This window comes from Cherax quadricarinatus, chromosome 94 (assembly GCF_038502225.1).
Source record: "Cherax quadricarinatus isolate ZL_2023a chromosome 94, ASM3850222v1, whole genome shotgun sequence".
Lineage (NCBI taxonomy): Eukaryota > Metazoa > Arthropoda > Malacostraca > Decapoda > Parastacidae > Cherax > Cherax quadricarinatus.
Window position 1 is genome coordinate 3,256,968 of NC_091385.1, and position 24,280 is coordinate 3,281,247.

Consider the following 24,280-nt stretch of genomic DNA (forward strand, 5'->3'; position numbering starts at 1 on the left):
AAATCAACCTGACGACACTGGAGGACAGGAGAGATAGGGGGGACATGATAACGACATACAAAATACTGAGAGGAATTGACAAGGTGGACAAAGACAGGATGTTCCAGAGATTGGACACAGTAACAAGGGGACACAGTTGGAAGCTGAAGACACAGATGAATCACAGGGATGTTAGGAAGTATTTCTTCAGCCACAGAGTAGTCAGTAAGTGGAATAGTTTGGGAAGCGATGTAGTGGAGGCACGATCCATACATAGCTTTAAGCAGAGGTATGATAAAGCTCACGGCTCAGGGAGAGTGACCTAGTAGCGATCAGTGAAGAGGCGGGGCCAGGAGCTCGGACTCGACCCCCGCAACCTCAACTAGGTGAGTACACACACACACACACACACACACACACACACACACACACACACACACACACACACACACACACACATACACACACACACACATACACACATTGACGTGTATAGTATGCAAAATTATGGAGAAGATTATCAGGAGGAGAGTGGTGGAGCACCTGGAACGGAACAGGAGTATAAATGCCAACCAGCACGGATTCACGGAAGGCAAATCCTGTGTCACAAACCTTCTGGAGTTTTATGATAAAATAACAGAAGTAAGACACGAGAGAGAGGGGTGGGTTGATTGCATCTTCTTGGACTGCAAGAAGGCCTTTGACACAGTTCCTCACAAGAAATTAGTGCAGAAGCTAGAGCATCAGGCGCATATAACAGAAAGGGCACTGCAATGGATCAGAGAATACCTGACAGGGAGGCAACAACGAGTCATGGTACGTAATGATGTATCACAGTGGACACCTGTGACGAGCGGGGTCCCACAGGGGTCGGTCCTAGGACCAGTGCTATTTTTGGTATATGTGAATGACATGATGGAAGGGTTAGACTCAGAAGTGTCCCTGTTTGCAGATGATGTGAAGTTAATGAGGAGAATTAAATCTGATGAGGACCAGGCAGGACTTCAAAGAGACCTGGACAGACTGGACACCTGGTCCAGCAAATGGCTTCTCGAATTTAATCCTGCCAAATGCAAAGTCATGAAGATAGGGGAAGGGCACAGAAGACCACAGACAGAGTATAGGCTAGGTGGCCAAAGACTGCAAACCTCACTCAAGGAGAAAGATCTTGGGGTGAGTATAACACCGAGCATGTCTCCGGAAGCACACATCAATCAGATAACTGCTGCAGTATATGGGCGCCTGGCAAACCTGAGAACAGCATTCCGATACCTTAGTAAGGAATCGTTCAAGACACTGTACACCGTGTATGTCAGGCCCATACTGGAGTATGCAGCACCTGTTTGGAACCCGCACTTGATAAAGCACGTCAAGAAACTAGAGAAAGTACAAAGGTTTGCGACAAGGTTAGTTCCAGAGCTAAGGGGAATGTCCTATGAAGAAAGATTAAGGGAAATCGGCCTGACGACACTGGAGGACAGGAGGGTCAGGGGAGACATGATAACGACATATAAAATACTGCGTGGAATAGACAAGGTGGACAAAGACAGGATGTTCCGGGGAGGGGACACAGAAACAAGAGGCCACAATTGGAAGTTGAAGACAAATGAGTCAGAGAGATATTTGGAAGTATTTCTTCAGTCGTAGAGTTGTAAGGCATTGGAATAGCCTAGAAAATGACGTAGTGGAGGCAGGAACCATACACAGTTTTAAGACGAGGTTTGATAAAGCTCATGGAGCGGGGAGAGAGAGGGCCCAGTAGCAACCGGTGAAGAGGCGGGGCCAGGAGCTAAGACTCGACCCCTGTAACCACAAATAGGTTAGTACAAATAGGTGAGCACACACACAGAGTCAAAGAGGCATCACCGGACATCATAGCTCTCACAGAAACCAAGCTTACAGGTATGATAACAAATGCCATCTTTCCAACGGGATACCAAATCCTGAGGAAAGACAGAGGGAACAGGGGGGGTGGAGGAGTGGCATTGCTGATCAAAAATCGCTGGAATTTTCATGAGCTGGAGAGAGGAGACAGCGGAGAAGAAAGTGATTACATAGCGGGAACGCTTCACTCTGGAGGCCCCAAGGTGGTAATAGCAGTGATGTATAACCCACCACAGAACAGCAGGAGGTCAAGGCAAGAGTACGACGAGAGCAATAGAGCGATGGTTGACACACTGGCTAGAGTGGCCAGAAGAGCTCATGCATGCAGGGCAAAGCTCCTGATCATGGGTGACTTTAACCACAAGGAGATCGATTGGAAGAACTTGGACCCGCATGGGGGGGCCAAGATACATGGAGGGCTAAGATGATGGAGGTGGTACTGGAAAACTTCATGTACCAACACGTAAGGGACACTACAAGAGAGAGAGGAGAGGATGAACCAGCAAGGCTGGACTTAGTATTCACCTTGAGTAGTGCAGATATCGAGGGCATCATATATGAAAGACCCCTTGGGGCCAGTGACCATGTGGTTTTAAGCTTCGAATACACAGTAGAGCTACAAGTGGAGGGAGAAGCAGGAAGGCCAGGACGAATGAAGCCAAACTACAAGAAAGGGGACTACACAGGAATGAGGAACTTCCTGAACGGGGTTCAGTGGGACAGAGAACTGGCAGGGAAGCCAGTTAATGAGATGATGGAATATATAGCAACAAAATGCAAGGAGGCTGAGGAGAGGTTTGTACCCAAGGGTAACAGGAATAATGAAAAAGCCAGGATGAGCCCATGGTTTACCCAAAGGTGCAGGGAGGCAAAAACCAAGTGTGCTAGGGAAAGGAAGAAATACAGAAGGCAAAGGACCCAGGAGAATAAGGAGAGCAGTCGTAGAGCCAGAAACGAATATGCACAGATAAGAAGGGAGGCCCAAAGACAATATGAAAATGACATAGCAGCGAAAGCCAAATCTGACCCGAAACTGTTGTACAGCCACATCAGGAGGAAAACAACAGTCAAGGACCAGGTAATCAGGCTAAGGAAGGAAGGAGGAGAGACAACAAGAAATGATCGTGAAGTATGTGAGGAACTCAACAAGAGATTCAAAGAAGTGTTCACAGAGGAGACAGAAGGGACTCCAGAAAGATGGAGAGGTGAGGTACACCATCAAGTGCTGGACACAATACATACAACCCAGGAAGAAGTGAAGAGGCTGCTAAGTGAGCGAGATACCTCAAAGGCGATGGTGCCGGATAACATCTTTCCGTGGGTCCTGAGAGAGGGAGCAGAGGCGCTATGTGTGCCACTAACAACAATATTCAACATATCTATTGAAACAGGGAGATTGCCTGAGGCATGGAAGACAGCAAATGTAGTCCCAATTTTTAAAAATGGAGACAGTCATGAAGCATTAAACTACAGACCAGTGTCACTGACATGTATAGTATGCAAAGTCATGGAGAAGATTATCAGAAGAATAGTGGAACACCTAGAAAGGAATGATCTCATTAACAACAGCCAACACGGTTTCAGGGACGGGAAATCCTGTGTCACAAACCTACTGGAGTTCTACGACATGGTGACAGCAGTAAGACAAGAGAGAGAGGGGTGGGTAGATTGCATTTTCTTCGACTGTAAGAAGGCGTTTGACACAGTTCCACACAAGAGACTAGTGCAAAAGCTGGAGGACCAGGCAGGGATAACAGGGAAGGCACTGCAGTGGATCAGGAAATACTTGTCTGGAAGACAGCAGCGAGTCATGGTACGTGGCGAGGTGTCAAAGTGGGCACCTGTGACGAGCGGGGTTCCACAGAGGTCAGTTCTAGGACCGGTGCTGTTTCTGGTATTTGGGAACGACATGACGGAAGGAATCGACTCCAGAGTGTCCCTGTTTGCAGATGATGTGAAGTTGATGAGAAGAATTCAGTCGGACGAGGACCAGGCAGAACTACAAAGGGATTTTGACAGGCTGCAGGCCTGATCCAGAAACTATCTCTTGGAGTTCAACCCCACCAAGTGCAAAGTCATGAGATCGGGGAGGGACAAAGAAGACCCCAGACGGAGTACAGTCTAGGGGGCCAGAGACTACAAACCTCACTCAAGGAAAAAGATCTTGGGGTGAGTATAACACCAGGTAATTCTCCTGAAGCGCACATCAATCAAATAACTGCTGCAGCATATGAGCGCCTAGCAAACCTCAGAACAGCATTCCGACATCTTAATAAGGAATTGTTCAGGACCCTGTACACCGTATACGTTAGGCCCATATTGGAGTATGCGGCACCAGTTTGGAACCCACACCTAGCCAAGCACGTAAAGAAACTAGAGAAAGTGCAAAGGTTTGCAACAAGACTAGTTCCAGAGCTAAGAGGTATGTCCTACGAGGAGAGGTTAAGGGAAATCAACCTGACGACACTGGAGGACAGGAGAGATAGGGGGAATGTGATAACGACATATAAAATACTGAGAGGAATTGACAAGGTGGACAGACAGAATGTTCCAGAGAGGGGACACAGCAACAAGGGGACACAGAAGTTGAAGACACAGATGAATCACAGGGATTTTAGGAAGTATTTCTTCAGTCACAGGGTAGTCAGGAAGTGGAATAGTTTGAGAAGCGATGTAGTGGAGGCAGGATCCATACATAGCTTTAAGCAGAGGTATGATAAAGGTCATGGTGCAGGGAGAGTGAACCAGTAGCGGCCAGTGAAGAGGCGGGGCCAGGAGCTATGACTCGAGCCCTGAAACCACAAGTAGGTGAGAACTAGGCGAGTACACACACACATACTAAACACACCACACACACACACACACACACACACACACACATACACACACACACACACACACACTCACACTACGCACACACACTACACACACACTACACATACACACACTACACACACACTGCACACACACACACACACACTACACACACACTACACACACACACAACACCCACACACAAACACACTACGGACACACACCCACACAACACACACTACACACACACACTACACAAACACAACACACACTACACACACACACACACACACACACACCCACACAACACACACACACACACACACACACACACACACACCCTCCTCACTGTCATTCCTCTCCTTAAATCTCAAGATTCCAGACGCTACAAAAATGTCAAACGAACAGTTGTGGGGAGGAGGGGAGAGGGGTGATGAGGGGGGAGAAGTGGGGAGAGGTGGGTAGAAGTGGGAAGACGTGGGAAAAAGTGAGAAGTGGGGAGAGGTGAGAAGTGGGCAGAAGTGGGGAGAGGTGGGGAGAAGTGAGGAGAAGTGAGAAGTGGGGAGAAGAGGGGAGAAGTGGGGAGAAGTGGGGAGAAGTGGGGAGAAGTGGAGAGAAGAGGGGAGAAGTGGGGAGAAGTGGAGAGAAGAGTGGAGAAGTGGAGAGGAGAGTGGAGAAGTGGAGAGGAGAGTGGAGAAGTGGAGAGAAGAGTGGAGAAGTGGAGAGAAGAGTGGATAAGTGGAGAGAAGAGTGGATAAGTGGAGAGAAGAGTGGATAAGTGGAGAGAAGAGTGGATAAGTGGAGAGAAGAGTGGATAAGTGGAGAGAAGAGTGGAGAAGTGGAGAGAAGAGTGGAGAAGTGGAGAGAAGAGTGGAGAAGTGGAGAGAAGAGTGGAGAAGTGGAGAGAAGAGTGGAGAAGTGGAGAGAAGAGTGGAGAAGTGGAGAGAAGAGTGGAGAAGTGGAGAGAAGAGTGGAGAAGTGGAGAGAAGAGTGGAGAAGTGGAGAGAAGTGGAGAGAAGAGTGGAGAAGTGGAGAGAAGAGTGGAGAAGTGGAGAGAAGAGTGGAGAGAAGAGTGGAGAAGTGGAGAGAAGAGTGGAGAAGTGGAGAGAAGAGTGGAGAAGTGGAGAGAAGAGTGGAGAAGTGGAGAGAAGAGTGGAGAAGTGGAGAGAAGAGTGGAGAAGTGGAGAGAAGAGTGGAGGAGTGGAGAGAAGAGTGGAGAAGTGGAGAGAAGAGTGGAGAAGTGGAGAGAAGAGTGGAGAAGTGGAGAGAAGAGTGGAGAAGTGGAGAGAAGAGTGGAGAAGTGGAGAGAAGAGTGGAGAAGTGGAGAGAAGAGTGGAGAAGTGGAGAGAAGAGTGGAGAAGTGGAGAGAAGAGTGGAGAAGTGGAGAGAAGAGTGGAGAAGTGGAGAGAAGAGGAAGATCAGTAAACAGTGTTGACACTAAATTTCTACTAATAATATATGTAATAATAATAATAATAATAATGGTCACACTTCACAGACACGCACATGCATATATATATATACATACATCTAGGTTTTTCTCCTTTTTCTAAATAGCTCTTGTTCTTTTTTATTTCTTCTATTGTCCATGGGGAAGTGGAAAAGAATCTTTCCTCCGTAAGCCATGCGTGTCGTATGAGGCGACTAAAATGCCGGGAGCAATGGGCTAGTAACCCCTTCTCCTGTATACAATTACTAAAAAAGAGAAGAAGAAAAACTTTATAAAACTGGGTTGCTTAAATGTGCGTGGATGTAGTGCGGATGACAAGAAACAGATGATTGCTGATGTTATGAATGAAAAGAAGTTGGATGTCCTGGCCCTAAGCGAAACAAAGCTGAAGGGGGTAGGAGAGTTTCAGTGGGGGGAAATAAATGGGATTAAATCTGGAGTATCTGAGAGAGTTAGAGCAAAGGAAGGGGTAGCAGTAATGTTAAATGATCAGTTATGGAAGGAGAAAAGAGAATATGAATGTGTAAATTCAAGAATTATGTGGATTAAAGTAAAGGTTGGATGCGAGAAGTGGGTCATAATAAGCGTGTATGCACCTGGAGAAGAGAGGAATGCAGAGGAGAGAGAGAGATTTTGGGAGATGTTAAGTGAATGTATAGGAGCCTTTGAACCAAGTGAGAGAGTAATTGTGGTAGGGGACTTGAATGCTAAAGTAGGAGAAACTTTTAGAGAGGGTGTGGTAGGTAAGTTTGGGGTGCCAGGTGTAAATGATAATGGGAGCCCTTTGATTGAACTTTGTATAGAAAGGGGTTTAGTTATAGGTAATACATATTTTAAGAAAAAGAGGATAAATAAGTATACACGATATGATGTAGGGCGAAATGACAGTAGTTTGTTGGATTATGTATTGGTAGATAAAAGACTGTTGAGTAGACTTCAGGATGTACATGTTTATAGAGGGGCCACAGATATATCAGATCACTTTCTAGTTGTAGCTACACTGAGAGTAAAAGGTAGATGGGATACAAGGAGAATAGAAGCATCAGGGAAGAGAGAGGTGAAGGTTTATAAACTAAAAGAGGAGGCAGTTAGGGTAAGATATAAACAGCTATTGGAGGATAGATGGGCTAATGAGAGCATAGGCAATGGGGTCGAAGAGGTATGGGGTAGGTTTAAAAATGTAGTGTTAGAGTGTTCAGCAGAAGTTTGTGGTTACAGGAAAGTGGGTGCAGGAGGGAAGAGGAGCGATTGGTGGAATGATGATGTAAAGAGAGTAGTAAGGGAGAAAAAGTTAGCATATGAGAAGTTTTTACAAAGTAGAAGTGATGCAAGGAGGGAAGAGTATATGGAGAAAAAGAGAGAAGTTAAGAGAGTGGTGAAGCAATGTAAAAAGAGAGCAAATGAGAGAGTGGGTGAGATGTTATCAACAAATTTTGTTGAAAATAAGAAAAAGTTTTGGAGTGAGATTAACAAGTTAAGAAAGCCTAGAGAACAAATGGATTTGTCAGTTAAAAATAGGAGAGGAGAGTTATTAAATGGAGAGGTAGAGGTATTGGGAAGATGGAAGGAATATTTTGAGGAATTGTTAAATGTTGATGAAGATAGGGAAGCTGTGATTTCGTGTATAGGGCAAGGAGGAATAACATCTTGTAGGAGTGAGGAAGAGCCAGTTGTGAGTGTGGGGGAAGTTCGTGAGGCAGTAGGTAAAATGAAAGGGGGTAAGGCAGCCGGGATTGATGGGATAAAGATAGAAATGTTAAAAGCAGGTGGGGATATAGTTTTGGAGTGGTTGGTGCAATTATTTAATAAATGTATGGAAGAGGGTAAGGTACCTAGGGATTGGCAGAGAGCATGCATAGTTCCTTTGTATAAAGGCAAAGGGGATAAAAGAGAGTGCAAAAATTATAGGGGGATAAGTCTGTTGAGTGTACCTGGTAAAGTGTATGGTAGAGTTATAATTGAAAGAATTAAGAGTAAGACGGAGAATAGGATAGCAGATGAACAAGGAGGCTTTAGGAAAGGTAGGGGGTGTGTGGACCAGGTGTTTACAGTGAAACATATAAGTGAACAGTATTTAGATAAGGCTAAAGAGGTCTTTGTGGCATTTATGGATTTGGAAAAGGCGTATGACAGGGTGGATAGGGGGGCAATGTGGCAGATGTTGCAAGTGTATGGTGTAGGAGGTAGGTTACTGAAAGCAGTGAAGAGTTTTTACGAGGATAGTGAGGCTCAAGTTAGAGTATGTAGGAAAGAGGGAAATTTTTTCCCAGTAAAAGTAGGCCTTAGACAAGGATGTGTGATGTCACCGTGGTTGTTTAATATATTTATAGATGGGGTTGTAAGAGAAGTAAATGCGAGGGTCTTGGCAAGAGGCGTGGAGTTAAAAGATAAAGAATCACACACAAAGTGGGAGTTGTCACAGCTGCTCTTTGCCGATGACACTGTGCTCTTGGGAGATTCTGAAGAGAAGTTGCAGAGATTGGTGGATGAATTTGGTAGGGTGTGCAAAAGAAGAAAATTAAAGGTGAATACAGGAAAGAGTAAGGTTATGAGGATAACAAAAAGATTAGGTGATGAAAGATTGAATATCAGATTGGAGGGAGAGAGTATGGAGGAGGTGAACGTATTCAGATATTTGGGAGTGGACGTGTCAGCGGATGGGTCTATGAAAGATGAGGTGAATCATAGAATTGATGAGGGGAAAAAGAGTGAGTGGTGCACTTAGGAGTCTGTGGAGACAAAGAACTTTGTCCTTGGAGGCAAAGAGGGGAATGTATGAGAGTATAGTTTTACCAACGCTCTTATATGGGTGTGAAGCGTGGGTGATGAATGTTGCAGCGAGGAGAAGGCTGGAGGCAGTGGAGATGTCATGTCTGAGGGCAATGTGTGGTGTGAATATAATGCAGAGAATTCGTAGTTTGGAAGTTAGGAGGAGGTGCGGGATTACCAAAACTGTTGTCCAGAGGGCTGAGGAAGGGTTGTTGAGGTGGTTCGGACATGTAGAGAGAATGGAGCGAAACAGAATGACTTCAAGAGTGTATCAGTCTGTAGTGGAAGGAAGGCGGGGTAGGGGTCGGCCTAGGAAGGGTTGGAGGGAGGGGGTAAAGGAGGTTTTGTGTGCGAGGGGCTTGGACTTCCAGCAGGCATGCGTGAGCGTGTTTGATAGGAGTGAATGGAGACAAATGGTTTTTAATACTTGACGTGCTGTTGGAGTGTGAGCAAAGTAACATTTATGAAGGGATTCAGGGAAACCGGCAGGCCGGACTTGAGTCCTGGAGATGGGAAGTACAGTGCCTGCACTCTGAAGGAGGGGTGTTAATGTTGCAGTTTAAAAACTGTAGTGTAAAGCACCCTTCTGGCAAGACAGTGATGGAGTGAATGATGGTGAAAGTTTTTCTTTTTCGGGCCACCCTGCCTTGGTGGGAATCGGCCGGTGTGATAATAAAAAAAATAAAAAAAATAATATAATAATCAAAATATAATAACCACAATACTATAATAATCACAATAAAATATAATCACAATAATATAATCATCACAATAAAAAATATAGTAATAATAACTATTAGTAATAATAATCACAATAATAATAATCTGCCAGTGTAGTGAGAAATTATTATCTCTGTTTCTTAGGTAATTAATACTCTTGTTGATTTTTCTGTATTCTTACAAAGAGTAATAATCTATCTATCTATCTATCTATCTCTCTCTCTCTCTCTCTCTCTCTCTCTCTCTCTCTCTCTCTCTCTCTCTCTATCTCTCTCTCTCTCTCTCTCTCTCTCTCTCTCTCTCTCTCTCTCTCTCTCCCCACCCTTCTCCCGTACTCTTTTCTCTCACTAAACCTCTCTTTTCCTTTCATTCCCCCCTCTCTCTCTCTCAAAATCTTTCCCCTTTTTGTCTCCCCAATATTCTCCTTTTCTCCCCTATACTCCCTTTCTCCTAAGACTTTCTGCTCTTTACTCGCCTTTTTTTCTGCCTCTTCATTCTTTTCGGTTTACTTCTCCCAAACTCATTCTCTCTCCCTTTCATGTATGTATGTATATATATATATATATATATATATATATATATATATATATATATATATATATATATATATATATATATATATATATATCCATCACACTCTACCTAGCATCTCTGGGGCGACATAAAACAAGGCTAGTACCCAGCATCTCTGGGGCGACAAACCAGGACTACTCAGCATCTTTGGGGTGACAAACCAGGACCACTTCCCAGCATCTCTGGGATATAAACCAGGACCACTTCCCAGCATCTCTGGGGATATATAAACCAGGACCACTTCCCAGCATCTCTGGGGATATATAAACCAGGACCACTTCCCAGCATCTCTGGGGATATATAAACCAGGACCACTTCCCAGCATCTCTGGGGATATATAAACCAGGACCACTTCCCAGCATCTCTGGGGATATATAAACCAGGACCACTTCCCAGCATCTCTGGGGATATATAAACCAGGACCACTTCCCAGCATCTCTGGGGATATATAAACCAGGACCACTTCCCAGCATCTCTGGGGATATATAAACCAGGACCACTTCCCAGCATCTCTGGGGATATATAAACCAGGACCACCTCCCAGCATCTCTGGGGATATATAAACCAGGACCACTTCCCAGCATCTCTGGGGATATATAAACCAGGACCACTTCCCAGCATCTCTGGGGATATATAAACCAGGACCACTTCCCAGCATCTCTGGGGATATATAAACCAGGACCACTTCCCAGCATCTCTGAGGAGATATAAACCAGGGCCACTCCCAAGCATTTCTGGGGTGACAACCCAGGACCATTCCCCAGCATATCTGAGGCGACAAACCAGGACCACTCACCAGCATCTCTATGATGACAAACTAGGACCACTCCCCAGCATCTCCCTCACCCCCAGCATCTCCCAATTCTCCAGCATCTCTGGGATGACAAACCAGGACTACTCCCCAGAATCTCTGGGGTGACACCAAGGACCACTCCCGAGCATCTCCCTCACCCCCAGCATCTCCCCCATTCTCCAGCATCTCTGGGGAGAGGATAAACCCCAGAGAGAGTGAGTTTCTTTAACTCTGTCTCCAAGGCACAGCTTACACACTGATAATTCTCAATTGCAAATTCTGAACCGGAATTAGACATGTAAATTAGATGCAAATTCTGTGGAATATTCATACTGTCCTGACGACAACCAAGACAGAGTGGGAGTTTTACTCTCGACTATCACACTCCTGGTCCCACTCACCCCACTCTCCTGAACCCACTAACCCCACTCTCCTGGTTCCACTCACTCCACTCTCCTGGTCCCACTCACTTCACACTCCTGGTCCCTCTCATCCCACACTCCTGGTCCCTCATCCCACACTCCTGGTCCCTCTCATCCCACACTCCTGGTCCCTCTCATCCCACACTCCTGGTCCCTCTCATCCCACTCCTGGTCCCACTCACTCCACTCTCCTGGTTCCACTCATTTCACACTCCTGGTCCCACTCACCCCACACTCATGGTCCCACTCATCCCACTCTCCTGAAACCACTCACCCCACTCTCCTGATTCCACTCACCCCACTCTCCTGGTCACACTCATCCTACTCTCCTGGTCCCACTCACCCTAACACTCCTGGTTCCACTCACTTCACACTCCTGGCCCCACTCACTTCATACTCCTGGTCCCAATCACTTCACGCTCCTGGTCCCACTCCACATTCCTGGTCCCACTCACCCAACACTCCTGGTCCCACTCACCCCACACTCCTGGTCCCACTCACCCCACACTCCTGGGTCCACTCCACACTCGTGGTCCCACTCACCCTACACTCCTGGTTCCACCCACCCCACTCTCCTGGTCCCACTCACCCCACACTCCTGGGCCCACTCACCTCATTCTACTGGTCCTACTCATCCCAGTCTACTGGTCCACCCTCATCCCACACCCCTCGTCCCACTTATGTCATATTCCTGGTCCCTCTCACCTCAAACTCTGGTCCCTCTCACCTCAAACTCTGGTCCCTCTCCCCTCAAACTCTGGTCCCTCTCGCCTCAAACTCTGGTCCCTCTCGCCTCAAACTCTGGTCCCTCTCGCCTCAAACTCTGGTCCCTCTCGCCTCAAACTCTGGTCCCTCTCACCTCAAACTGGTCCCTCTCCCTTCAAACTCTGGTCCCTCTCACATCAAACTCTGGTCCCTCTCCCCTCAAACTCTGGACCCTCTCCCCTCAAACTCTGGTCCCTCTCACCTCAAACTCTGGTCCCTCTCACCTCAAACTCTGGTCCCTCTCACCTCAAACTGGTCCCTCTCCCTTCAAACTCTGGTCCCTCTCACCTCAAACTCTGGTCCATCTCACCTCAAACTCTGGTCCCTCTCACCTCAAACTCTGGTCCCTCTCCCCTCAAACTCTGGTCCCTCTCCCCTCAAACTCTGGACCCTCTCCCCTCAAACTCTGGTCCCTCTCACCTCAAACTCTGGTCCCTCTCACCTCAAACTCTGGTCCCTCTCACCTCAAACTCTGGTCCCTCTCACCTCAAACTCTGGTCCCTCTCACCTGAAACTCTGGTCCCTCTCCCCTCAAACTCTGGTCCCTCTCACCTCAAACTCTGGTCCCTCTCCCCTCAAACTCTGGTCCCTCTCCCCTCAAACTCTGGTCCCTCTCACCTCAAACTCTGGCCCATCTCCCCTCAAACTCTTTCCCTCTCCCCTCAAACTCTGGTCCCTCTCCCCTCAAACTCTGGTCCCTCTCCCCTCAAACTCTGGTCCCTCTCACCTCAAACTCTGGTCCCTCTCACCTCAAACTCTGGTCCCTCTCACCTCAAACTCTGGTCCCTCTCCCCTCAAACTCTGGTCCCTCTCACCTCAAACTCTGGTCCCTCTCACCTCAAACTCTGGTCCCTCTCACCTCAAACTCTGGTCCCTCTCACCTCAAACTCTGGTCCCTCTCACCTCAAACTCTGGTCCCTCTCACCTCAAACTCTGGTCCCTCTCCCCTCAAACTCTGGTCCCTCTCACCTCAAACTCTGGTCCCTCTCACCTCAAACTCTGGTCCCTCTCACCTCAAACTCTGGTCCCTCTCACCTCAAACTCTGGTCCCTCTCACCTCAAACTCTGGTCCCTCTCACCTCAAACTCTGGTCCCTCTCACCTCAAACTCTGGTCCCTCTCGCTTCAAACTCTGGTCCCTCTCGCCTCAAACTCTGGTCCCTCTCGCCTCAAACTCTGGTCCCTCTCACCTCAAACTCTGGTCCCTCTCCCTTCAAACTCTGGTCCCTCTCCCCTCAAACTCTGGTCCCTCTCCCCTCAAACTCTGGACCCTCTCCCCTCAAACTCTGGTCCCTCTCACCTCAAACTCTGGTCCCTCTCACCTCAAACTCTGGTCCCTCTCACCTCAAACTGGTCCCTCTCCCTTCAAACTCTGGTCCCTCTCACCTCAAACTCTGGTCCATCTCACCTCAAACTCTGGTCCCTCTCACCTCAAACTCTGGTCCCTCTCCCCTCAAACTCTGGTCCCTCTCCCCTCAAACTCTGGACCCTCTCCCCTCAAACTCTGGTCCCTCTCACCTCAAACTCTGGTCCCTCTCACCTCAAACTCTGGTCCCTCTCACCTCAAACTCTGGTCCCTCTCACCTCAAACTCTGGTCCCTCTCACCTCAAACTCTGGTCCCTCTCCCCTCAAACTCTGGTCCCTCTCACCTCAAACTCTGGTCCCTCTCCCCTCAAACTCTGGTCCCTCTCCCCTCAAACTCTGGTCCCTCTCACCTCAAACTCTGGTCCCTCTCGCCTCAAACTCTGGTCCCTCTCCCCTCAAACTCTGGTCCCTCTCACCTCAAACTCTGGTCCCTCTCACCTCAAACTCTGGTCCCTCTCACCTCAAACTCTGGTCCCTCTCACCTCAAACTCTGATCCCTCTCACCTCAAACTCTGGTCCCTCTCACCTCAAACTCTGGTCCCTCTCCCCTCGAACTCTGGTCCCTCTCCCCTCAAACTCTGGACCCTCTCCCCTCAAACTCTGGACCCTCTCCCCTCAAACTCTGGTCCCTCTCCCCTCAAACTCTGGTCCCTCTCCCCTCAAACTCTGGTCCCTCTCCCCTCAAACTCTGGTCCCTCTCCCCTCAAACTCTGGTCCCTCTCCCCTCAAACTCTGGTCCCTCTCCCCTCAAACTCTGGACCCTCTCCCCTCAAACTCTGGTCCCTCTCCCCTCAAACTCTGGTCCCTCTCCCCTCAAACTCTGGACCCTCTCCCCTCAAACTCTGGTCCCTCTCCCCTCAAACTCTGGTCCCTCTCCCCTCAAACTCTGGACCCTCTCCCCTCAAACTCTGGACCCTCTCACCTACCACTTAAACCAGGAAGTACCTTTTTTGCTTATATATGTATTCTTTGTTATATAGTTTTAAATGCTAATTACATAACACACACACACACACACACACACACACACACACACACACTGTTTACATCATATAATACAAAGGAATATTAATAACGTGAACATGACTAAATATTTAAGAGTGGGAAATGAGCCAAAGTGAGGAAGGACCTGGTGTGTGGGTATGGCCTGCAGGAATTGGCCTGCATGAACTGTCCTGCAAGCTAAGACCAGCTTGCAAGTTAAGGCCAGCTTGCAAGCTAAGGCCAGCTTGCAAGCTAAGGCCAGCCTGCAAACTAAGGCCAGTGTGCAATCTAAGGACAGCCTGTAAGCTAAATCCAGGCTGCAAGCTAAGGCCAGCCTGCAAACTAAGACTAGTGTGCAGTCTAATGACAGCCTGCAAGCTAAATCCAGGCTGCAAGCTAAGGCCAGCCTACAAGCTAAATCCAGCTTGCAAGCTAAGGCCAGCCTGCACCACCATCACCCAGCAAACCACGCAACAGATCAGCCTAAATGACGGTGATAGGACCTACCCTGCTCATTCCCTGGGGGAGGAGGTACTGGCCTTATACCACGCCCATCGACCACGCCCCGTGGACTAAAAGTGACCAACCGACTCTCACCAGAGCCAAGCGATGGTATGATTGGTTGAGCAGCCTCAAGGGGTGGAGCTCTGGTTGCGAATGGCGTTCTCATTGGCTGGCCTGGGAGCGAGGAGGAGCTGGATTGGTGGGCGGGTTCGGGTGAGAGAATTTTGACAACGTATGGAGATTGGGGAGTAGAGGAAGATTTGAGCTGAAGGAGACAAACAGCGGCGTTTTGGTCATCCAAACTTGATGAAGCTTTAGAAGGTTTATTATCCTTGGTTTTATAGGACTTAAATACAGAAAAATCTATATTTTTAATTTCATTCTTCTGGTTCTGTTCACTTTTATTTACAGCTTCTTGTTTCTGTTTACTTGGCATGGAGAGGTCAAGCTCACGAAGCTCACTCTCGTCTTCGACAATGCGCATTTCGTTACTGGTATCGTCGTCATCGTCATCATCGTCCGCAAAACAGTCATTAGAGCCAACAGTTTTGTTGGCATCGTCTGATATATCAGAGCCATCGTCGCTAGTCTGGCTGTTGGGTCGACTTCGATGTTTGGACAGGTCTTGTGGTCCCTCACTCTCACCACCACTACCAGCAGTGGTGGTTGCCGTGGTGGTGGTGGTAGTGGTGGTGGTGGTGACCCGCCCTGTGGCTCTCTCTCCATCATTCTTGCTCCTGGTGACTTTCGGGTCAGCAGATGATGAATCACTAGAGTCGCTTGAAGTTGCAGTGTTGATTTTTTCGGCTCTCTCAGAGTCCTTTTGGTTCTTGAGGAGTTCTTGGGCCGCCATGAGATTCTGGAACGGTGAGGGTTTTAATTTATGCGTCATGAGGGGCCGTGACTGACCAGTGGAAGGTGACTGCAAATTGCTACCGAACTTGCCAGTTCGACACTCAATCCACCTAGAGAGAATAGCATCTCTAGGGTACTGCGCTGCGTCAGGAAGATCTTTCTGGTCCCTTTCAGGGCCCTTCGGGATCTTAGTATCCTTAAGACTACTAGTTCGTGTTAAGATTATAGGCTGAGAGGATGTTGGAAGCGCTGAAGATTTGGCTACAATGGTACTCGACTCTTGTTTACTGTCTCTTGTTGGTTCTTGGTGTTGGTGTGAACGTGTGGGTGGTGTGGTGTTGACGTTCTTATTACTTACTACCTGCGTCTCCCATTTACCTTTTACAGTGTTGCTATCATGTTCTCGGACGGGCGAACGGGAGGGATTATGACCTTTGTGCTCGTTTGATTTACACTCTTTTTGGGGACTAATAGATCGTGATTTTTCTTTAGGTTTCTCTTTTACCTTATTTGCCTTTTCTCTTCTGCCTTTTTCTCTGGTCGAAGGTATATTACTTATTTTGTCCACAACTTTTAGGCTGTCAGACCGCTGGATTACATCAGTAGACTGAGAGAGTTTCTTATCGGAGTTTGGTTTATGTTGAGGGCTAATGTGGGTTGTGAGGACCGAGTCTGCAGAGGCTGTTCTTCTAGTAGCAATGGTGCTACTCTCTCTAGTGGCAATGGTGCTACTCTCTCTAGTGGCAATGGTGCTACCCTCTCTAGTGGCAATGGTGCTACCCTCTCTAGTGGCAATGGTGCTACCCTCTCTAGTGGCAATGGTGGTACCCTCTCTAGTGGCAATGGTGCTATTCTCTCTAGTGGCAATGGCACTACCCTCTCTAGTGGCAATGGTGCTACCCTCTGTAGTGGAAATGGTAGTATCTTCTATATTGGTTACAGTGTTACTTTCTCTGGGGGCATTGATATTATCGTCTCTAGTGATTATATTCTTATCTTCTATGGTAGCTATTATGCTATCTTCTCTGCTGATTATAGTGTCACCCTCTTTGATGGTAATGGTGCTACTGCCTTCTATAGTGGCGATGGTATCACCTTCTCTAGTGGCTATGGTATCATCATTAGTGACCAAAGTGCTACCTTCTCTCCTCTGATTAGTCTCATTCTCTCCACTCTCCCCGTGATCGTCTCCCTCCCTCTTATCTCCTTCCCTCCCTTGACCCTCTTGCTTCCTCTCACTCCCTTCCCCTTTTCTGGGACGCCCCCTACCGCGCCCTTTCCCAGACCTTCCAGCATTCAGCTTTCTCTCCATTCCCGATGTCATGACGTCTTTCGATCTGCAAAGAGAGATAAAATTATCTCATCAAACTACTGAAGGCTCACTCATCGTCTCGGTATTTGCAAATTGGATCATCCGAATTTGTAAATTGACTTAAAAGTCTTCAATTGAATCATTGCAACAAAGTCTGGATGAGCTGATTTGTATATAAGCAAGTTTTTAAAACGTTTGTCTATCGAATGCATTCTGAAACGTCTGAGCTCTTCTTGTTATGTATATTTAGATTCTGACGAGTTATTTTGACTTATCAGATGGTATAGTGTGTGTAGAGAATGTTTCAGGGAACAAGTGAAGCTTTTCCCTTCACACTTGTATCGGGAACTGAGAAAACTGAATGACTGGAGGTGACCGAAACTCGGCATCAGAGCAGGCTGAGGACCACTGCTGGAGATCTGGGGGTAAACCTCACTGCCAACTCCAACACCTTTCGCCCACGACCCTCCACCCCACCTCCCCATATTTAAATTTTAAATGCAACTTTCTGTTCTACCCTGACACCAATATTCCTAAAGTTATACAGAGATATTCTTTCTTTTTATACAGATAATTATACAGATAATTAACAAAAGCAAATCTTTCAGGACTCTCTAGGACATATATCTATCAACTGGGTATCTATATGGCTGTATCGACAATAAAGTTACCCAGGTGTTGCACATGTGTTTTATTTATCAATAAAGATACTCAGGTGTTGTACATGTGTCTTATTCATCAAAAAGCTACCCAGGTATAGAACATGTATAGGTACTGTATACCATGTACGCTCTCCACGTTTAATGAGTGATAATGCCGGTACTGAGCGCTAGCTCCTGGCCTCCGCGGCGCACCAGACAATGATAGAAGGGATAGTCACACAGGACACGCACAAGCTGTACATGTCCTGGCCACGTGTCTTGCATGTATCAAATGGTAGTCTAGTGAGGTAGTGCACATGTGTCTGGTATGTGTCAGGTCCAGATCTCCAGCAGTACATCTGGCTTGTTCCACTACTTACACAACCATACAATAGTTATATAGTATTGTATTCTACCTACACAATCATAAAATAGTCATACAGTACTGTATTCTGCATACAAACAGACAATAGTTATACAGTACTGTATTCTACCTATACAATCATACATGTCATACAGTATTGTATTCTACCTACACAACCATACAATAGTTATACAGTATTGTATTCTACCTACACAATCATACAATAATCATACAGTATTGTGTTCTACCTACACAACCATACAATAGTTATACAGCATTGTATTCTACTTACACAATCATAAAATAGTCAGTACTGTATTCTGCATACAAACAGACAATAGTTATACAGTACTGTATTCTACCTATACAATCATACATGTCATACAGTATTGTATTCTACCTACACAATCATACAATAGTCTTACAGTACTGTATTCTACCTACACAATCATAGTCATACACTACTGTTTTCTACCCACACAGTAGAATACAAGAATACAATGTTGCTCTACACCTACAAAACGGAGAGAGAGAGAGAGAGAGAGAGAGAGAGAGAGAGAGAGAGAGAGAGAGAGAGAGAGAGAGAGAGAGAGAGAGAGAGAGAGAGAGAGAGAGAGAGAGAGAGAGAGAGTGAGTTTTAACCACAACAGGACACCACATCACCACAGACCACAACACACCACAAGACCAATACAACACAATACACCACTAATCCAACCCAACACACCACAATAAACCCCTGGAGCAACACACTACAGCACACACCACAACTGGCAGCGCAACACACCACCACAGCATACCACAACACAACACACCATCACAACACAATACACCACCACAACACAACACACCATCACAACACAATACACCACCACAACACACCATCACAACACAATACACCACCACAACACAACACACCATCACAACACAATACACCACAACACACCACAATACAACACACCATCACAACACAATACACCACCACAACACACCACAATACAACACACCATCACAACACAATACACCACCACAACACACCACAATACAACACACCATCACAACACAATACACCACCACAACACACAATACAACACACCATCACAACACAATACACCACCACAACACACAATACAACACACCATCACAACACAATACACCACCACAACACACAATACAACACACCATCACAACACAATACACCACCACAACACACCACAACACAACACACCATTACAACACAATACACCACCACAACACACCACAACACAACACACCATCACAACACAATACACCACCACACACCACAATACAACACACCATCACAACACAATACACCACCACAACACACAACACAACACACCATCACAACACAATACACCACCACAACACACAACACACCATCACAACACAATACACCACCACAACACACCACAATACAACACACCATCACAACACAATACACCACCACAACACACCACAACACAACACACCATCACAACACAATACACCACCACAACACACAATACAACACAACATCACAACACAATACACCACAACACACAATACAACACACCATCACAACACAATACACCACCACAACACACAATACAACACACCATCACAACACAATACACCACCACAACACACCACAATACAACACACCATCACAACACAATACACCACCACAACACACCACAACACAACACACCATCACAACACAATACACCACCACAACACACAATACAACACACCATCACAACACAATACACCACCACAACACACAATACAACACACCATCACAACACAATACACCACCACAACACACAATACAACACACCATCACAACACAATACACCACCACAACACACAATACAATACACCATCACAACACAATACACCACCACAACACACCACAGCACAACACACCATCACAACACAATACACCACCACAACACACCACAACACACCACCACAACACACCACAACACACCATCACAACACAATACACCACCACAACACACCACAATACAACACACCATCACAACACAATACACCACCACAACACACCACAATACAACACACCATCACAACACAATACACCACAACACACCACAATACAACACACCATCACAACACAATACACCACCACAACACACCACAATACAACACACCATCACAACACAATACACAACCACAACACACCACAATACAACACATCACAACACAATACACCACAGCACACCTCACATCACAAAACACACACACAAAACAATACACCACAAAATACAACACACAACAACACAAAACACAACACAACACCTTTCACCAACAACTCGCACTTCAGAAAGCCCTTACTAGACCATTGTCAAGTCACAAACAAGGCGAGACAGGATAAGACCAGAAGACAATACATTAACAGTAGTGGTTGTAGTAGCAGTAGTAGTAGTAGTGGTGGTGGTGGTAGTAATGGTTGTAGCAGTAGTAGTGGTAGTAATGGTTGTAGCAGTAATAGTAGTGGTAGTAATGGCTGTAGCAGAAGTAGCAGCAGTAGTAGTAGTGGTTGTAGCAGTAGTAGTAGTAGTGGTGGTGGTGGTAGTAATGGTTGTAGCAGTAGTAGTGGTGGTGGTGGTGGTGGTAGTAGTAGTGGTTGTAACTATAGTAGTAGTAGTGGCGGTGGTGGCAGTATTGGTTGTAGTAGTAATGGTGGTGGTGATGGTGGTGGTGATGGTGGTGATGGTGGTGGTAGTGGTTGTAGTAGTAGTGGTTGTAGAAGTAGTAGTAGTAGTGGTGGTAGTGGTTGTAGTAGTAGTGGTTGTAGAAGTAGTAGTAGTGGTGGTAGTGGTGGTGGTGGTGGTGGTGGTGGTGGTAGTGGTGGTGGTAGTGGTGGTGGTAGTGGTGGTGGTAGTGGTGGTAGTGGTGGTAGTAGTGGTTGTAGTAGTAGTAGTGGTTTGGATCAAGTCACGATTGTTTTTAGGATTAGAACGTGCGACAATGTATTGAGAAGAGTAGGCCTATTCAAAAGTAAAGCCAGGATTAAGATTCATAAACACAGATGCAGTATAATGCAATTCTTTACTGGCAACGTTTCGCCCATACAGTGGACTTTATATATTCATGTACCTTTTGCCCAGGTAGATCTGTTTGTGACTTGATAAAGTACGCGGTGTGGGCGAAACGTTGTTAACAAAGTATCGGTATATACTGCTTTTGTTTATTCTTCCACAGTCGGTATTTTACGCCATTTATCTCCATTAAGATTTATCTTAGGAAAGTTGTCTACAACTCACGAAATCTTAATAAAACGATTGCAAACAAATCAGGGAACGAGTGGGGTTTAAACCCAAGCAAGTCGTTAAACTCACAGGCCAGTGCGTTAACCACTGGACCAGCTGGTTCTAATAAGATTCATCCAACTAGGTATCTATACAACATAGGGAGGTTAGCATGGGCCACCACTATGCCCATACTGGGGCCCATGGTGTATAGAAATATACCTAGTTCGATGAATCTTATTAGAACCAACTGGCCCAGTGGTTAACGCACTGGCCTGTATTAGGGGTCAATTGCCATGGGTTTAGACCTCACCAGTTCCCTGGTTGAAGGTGTCTATAATGTATGATTCAAGAAGGTAGTGTCTTTGACGACTAGTGTTAACTGGAGGACCAGTTAGTAGGGTGACTGTGATCTCTGACATGGAGGAAAAGAGCCGTGATAGTGTCAGGAAGGCTAACATTTCTTTTGTGCTCCAAGTCTGTGAAGAGAATGGCAGGTTTAACAAAGTATTGGAGAGGACAAGATGACCAGGAAAAGAAGTATATACCGAAGCCTCAGTAACAAGAGAAGTGTGAAAAGTATCGTATTAATGTTGGTAGAATTACCGACAATATGTTGGGTAAAAGGACACAAGTGCAACTAATGTGACATTTTATTGTGGCAACGTTTCGCTCTCCAGGAGCTTGTCAAGCCGGCTTGACAAAGCTCCTGGAGAGCGAAACGTTGCTACAATAAAATGTCACATTAGTTGCACTTGTGTCCATTTACCTAGCACGAAAAAAACATTGCGAAAGGCATTAGTCTGAAGACAATCAAGTTTAACACTATCCAGAGGACTGAGGTTGTAGTTAACAACAACTGGTCGGTTTTCGAAACTGCAACATCTTGGGATTTTGCTGCAAAGAATTCTTCAAATCCTATTTAACCTCTAGGCACGACCTACTTCAACTAGATGTTTTGCCCACTGGTGACTCCGCCTACCACTGCTCCGCCTCATCTCCGCAAATATACTGCACTTTTATCAAGACTGATGGACTGAACATATCGTCTCCAAGCTGAGGGACTGATTACCTCAACTCCTCATCTTCCACCTTTTTCTACACTGAACTGAAGAAGCCACTGGCTAGCGAAACGTTTCCAAAATAAACATACTCAAATGTCTCATTTATCAAAATTCTGAAGACTGGAAATGTAGGGAAAGCAAAGAGCAAGAAATTTGACAGCATAAGCTTTTGGGTGAAAAGAAAGTCCCTTTAGTATCAGAATAAGCAGAGTTTATGCAACTTGGAGGTTAGTCCGGGTGAGAGTACAGGTTTCAGTTGTGACTTGACATTGGGTCAGGTTGGATAGAAACCTCGGTATAATGTCCCTAAGCTCGGGATTTTTGTGAACTGTTACAGCCACGGTACTATGACTTTTATTGCTCACATCACACCACAACACACCACCAACACATCACACCACAACACACCACCAACACATCACACCACAACACACCACCAACACAACACACCACATCACACCACAACACACCACCAACACATCACACCACAACACACCACCAACACATCACACCACAACACACCACCAACACATCACACCATAACACCATCACATCACACCACTACACACCACAACTTACCACACCACAACCATACCCTGGAACTTACTGTTCCAGTCACAGTACTGTGACATTTTTCACACCACAACACACCACCAACACATCACACCACAACACACCACCAACACATCACACCACAACACACCACCAACACATCACACCATAACACCATCACATCACACCACTACACACCACAACTTACCACACCACAACCATACCCTGGAACTTACTGTTCCAGTCACAGTACTGTGACATTTTTCACACCACAACACACCACCAACACATCACACCACAACACACCACCAACACATCACACCACAACACACCACCAACACATCACACCATAACACCATCACATCACACCACTACACACCACAACTTACCACACCACAACCATACCCTGGAACTTACTGTTCCAGTCACAGTACTGTGACATTTTTCACACCACAACACACCACCAACACATCACACCACAACACACCACCAACACATCACGCCACAACACACCACCAACACATCACACCACAACACACCACCATCACATCACACCACAACACACCACCATCACACCACACCACAACACACATCACACCACAACACACCACCATCACATCACACCACAACACACCACCATCACATCACACAACACACCATCGCATCACACCACAACACACCAACACATCAAACCACAACACACCACCAACACATCACACCACCAACACATCACACCACCATCACATCACACCACTACACACCATCACATCACACCACAACACACCACCAACACATCACACCACAACACCATCACATCACACCACTACACACCACAACTTACCACACCACAACCATACCCTGGAACTTACTGTTCCAGTCACAGTACTGTGACTTATTTTTCACACCACAACACACCACCAACACACCACAACACACCACCAACACATCACACCACAACACACCATCATCACATCACACCACAACACACCATCACATCACACCACAACACACCACCATCACACCACACAACACACCATCGCATCACACCACAACACACCAACACATCAAACCACAACACACCACCAACACATCACAACACACCACCATCACATCACACCACAACACACCACCATCACATCACACAACACACCATCGCATCACACCACAACACACCAACACATCAAACCACAACACACCA

At 46.3% G+C, this 24,280-nt stretch overlaps 1 protein-coding gene across 1 annotated transcript in view; it reads right to left on the minus strand.

Moving 5' to 3' along the window:
• Positions 1–24,280, minus strand: part of LOC128700902 (serine-rich adhesin for platelets) — a 492,925-nt gene that overhangs the window by 127,929 nt on the left and 340,716 nt on the right. The window contains exon 4 of the mRNA XM_070104797.1: positions 15,116–17,214. Within this exon, the coding sequence (XP_069960898.1) occupies positions 15,116–17,214 (2,099 nt within the window). The remainder of the gene's footprint in view (positions 1–15,115; positions 17,215–24,280) is intronic.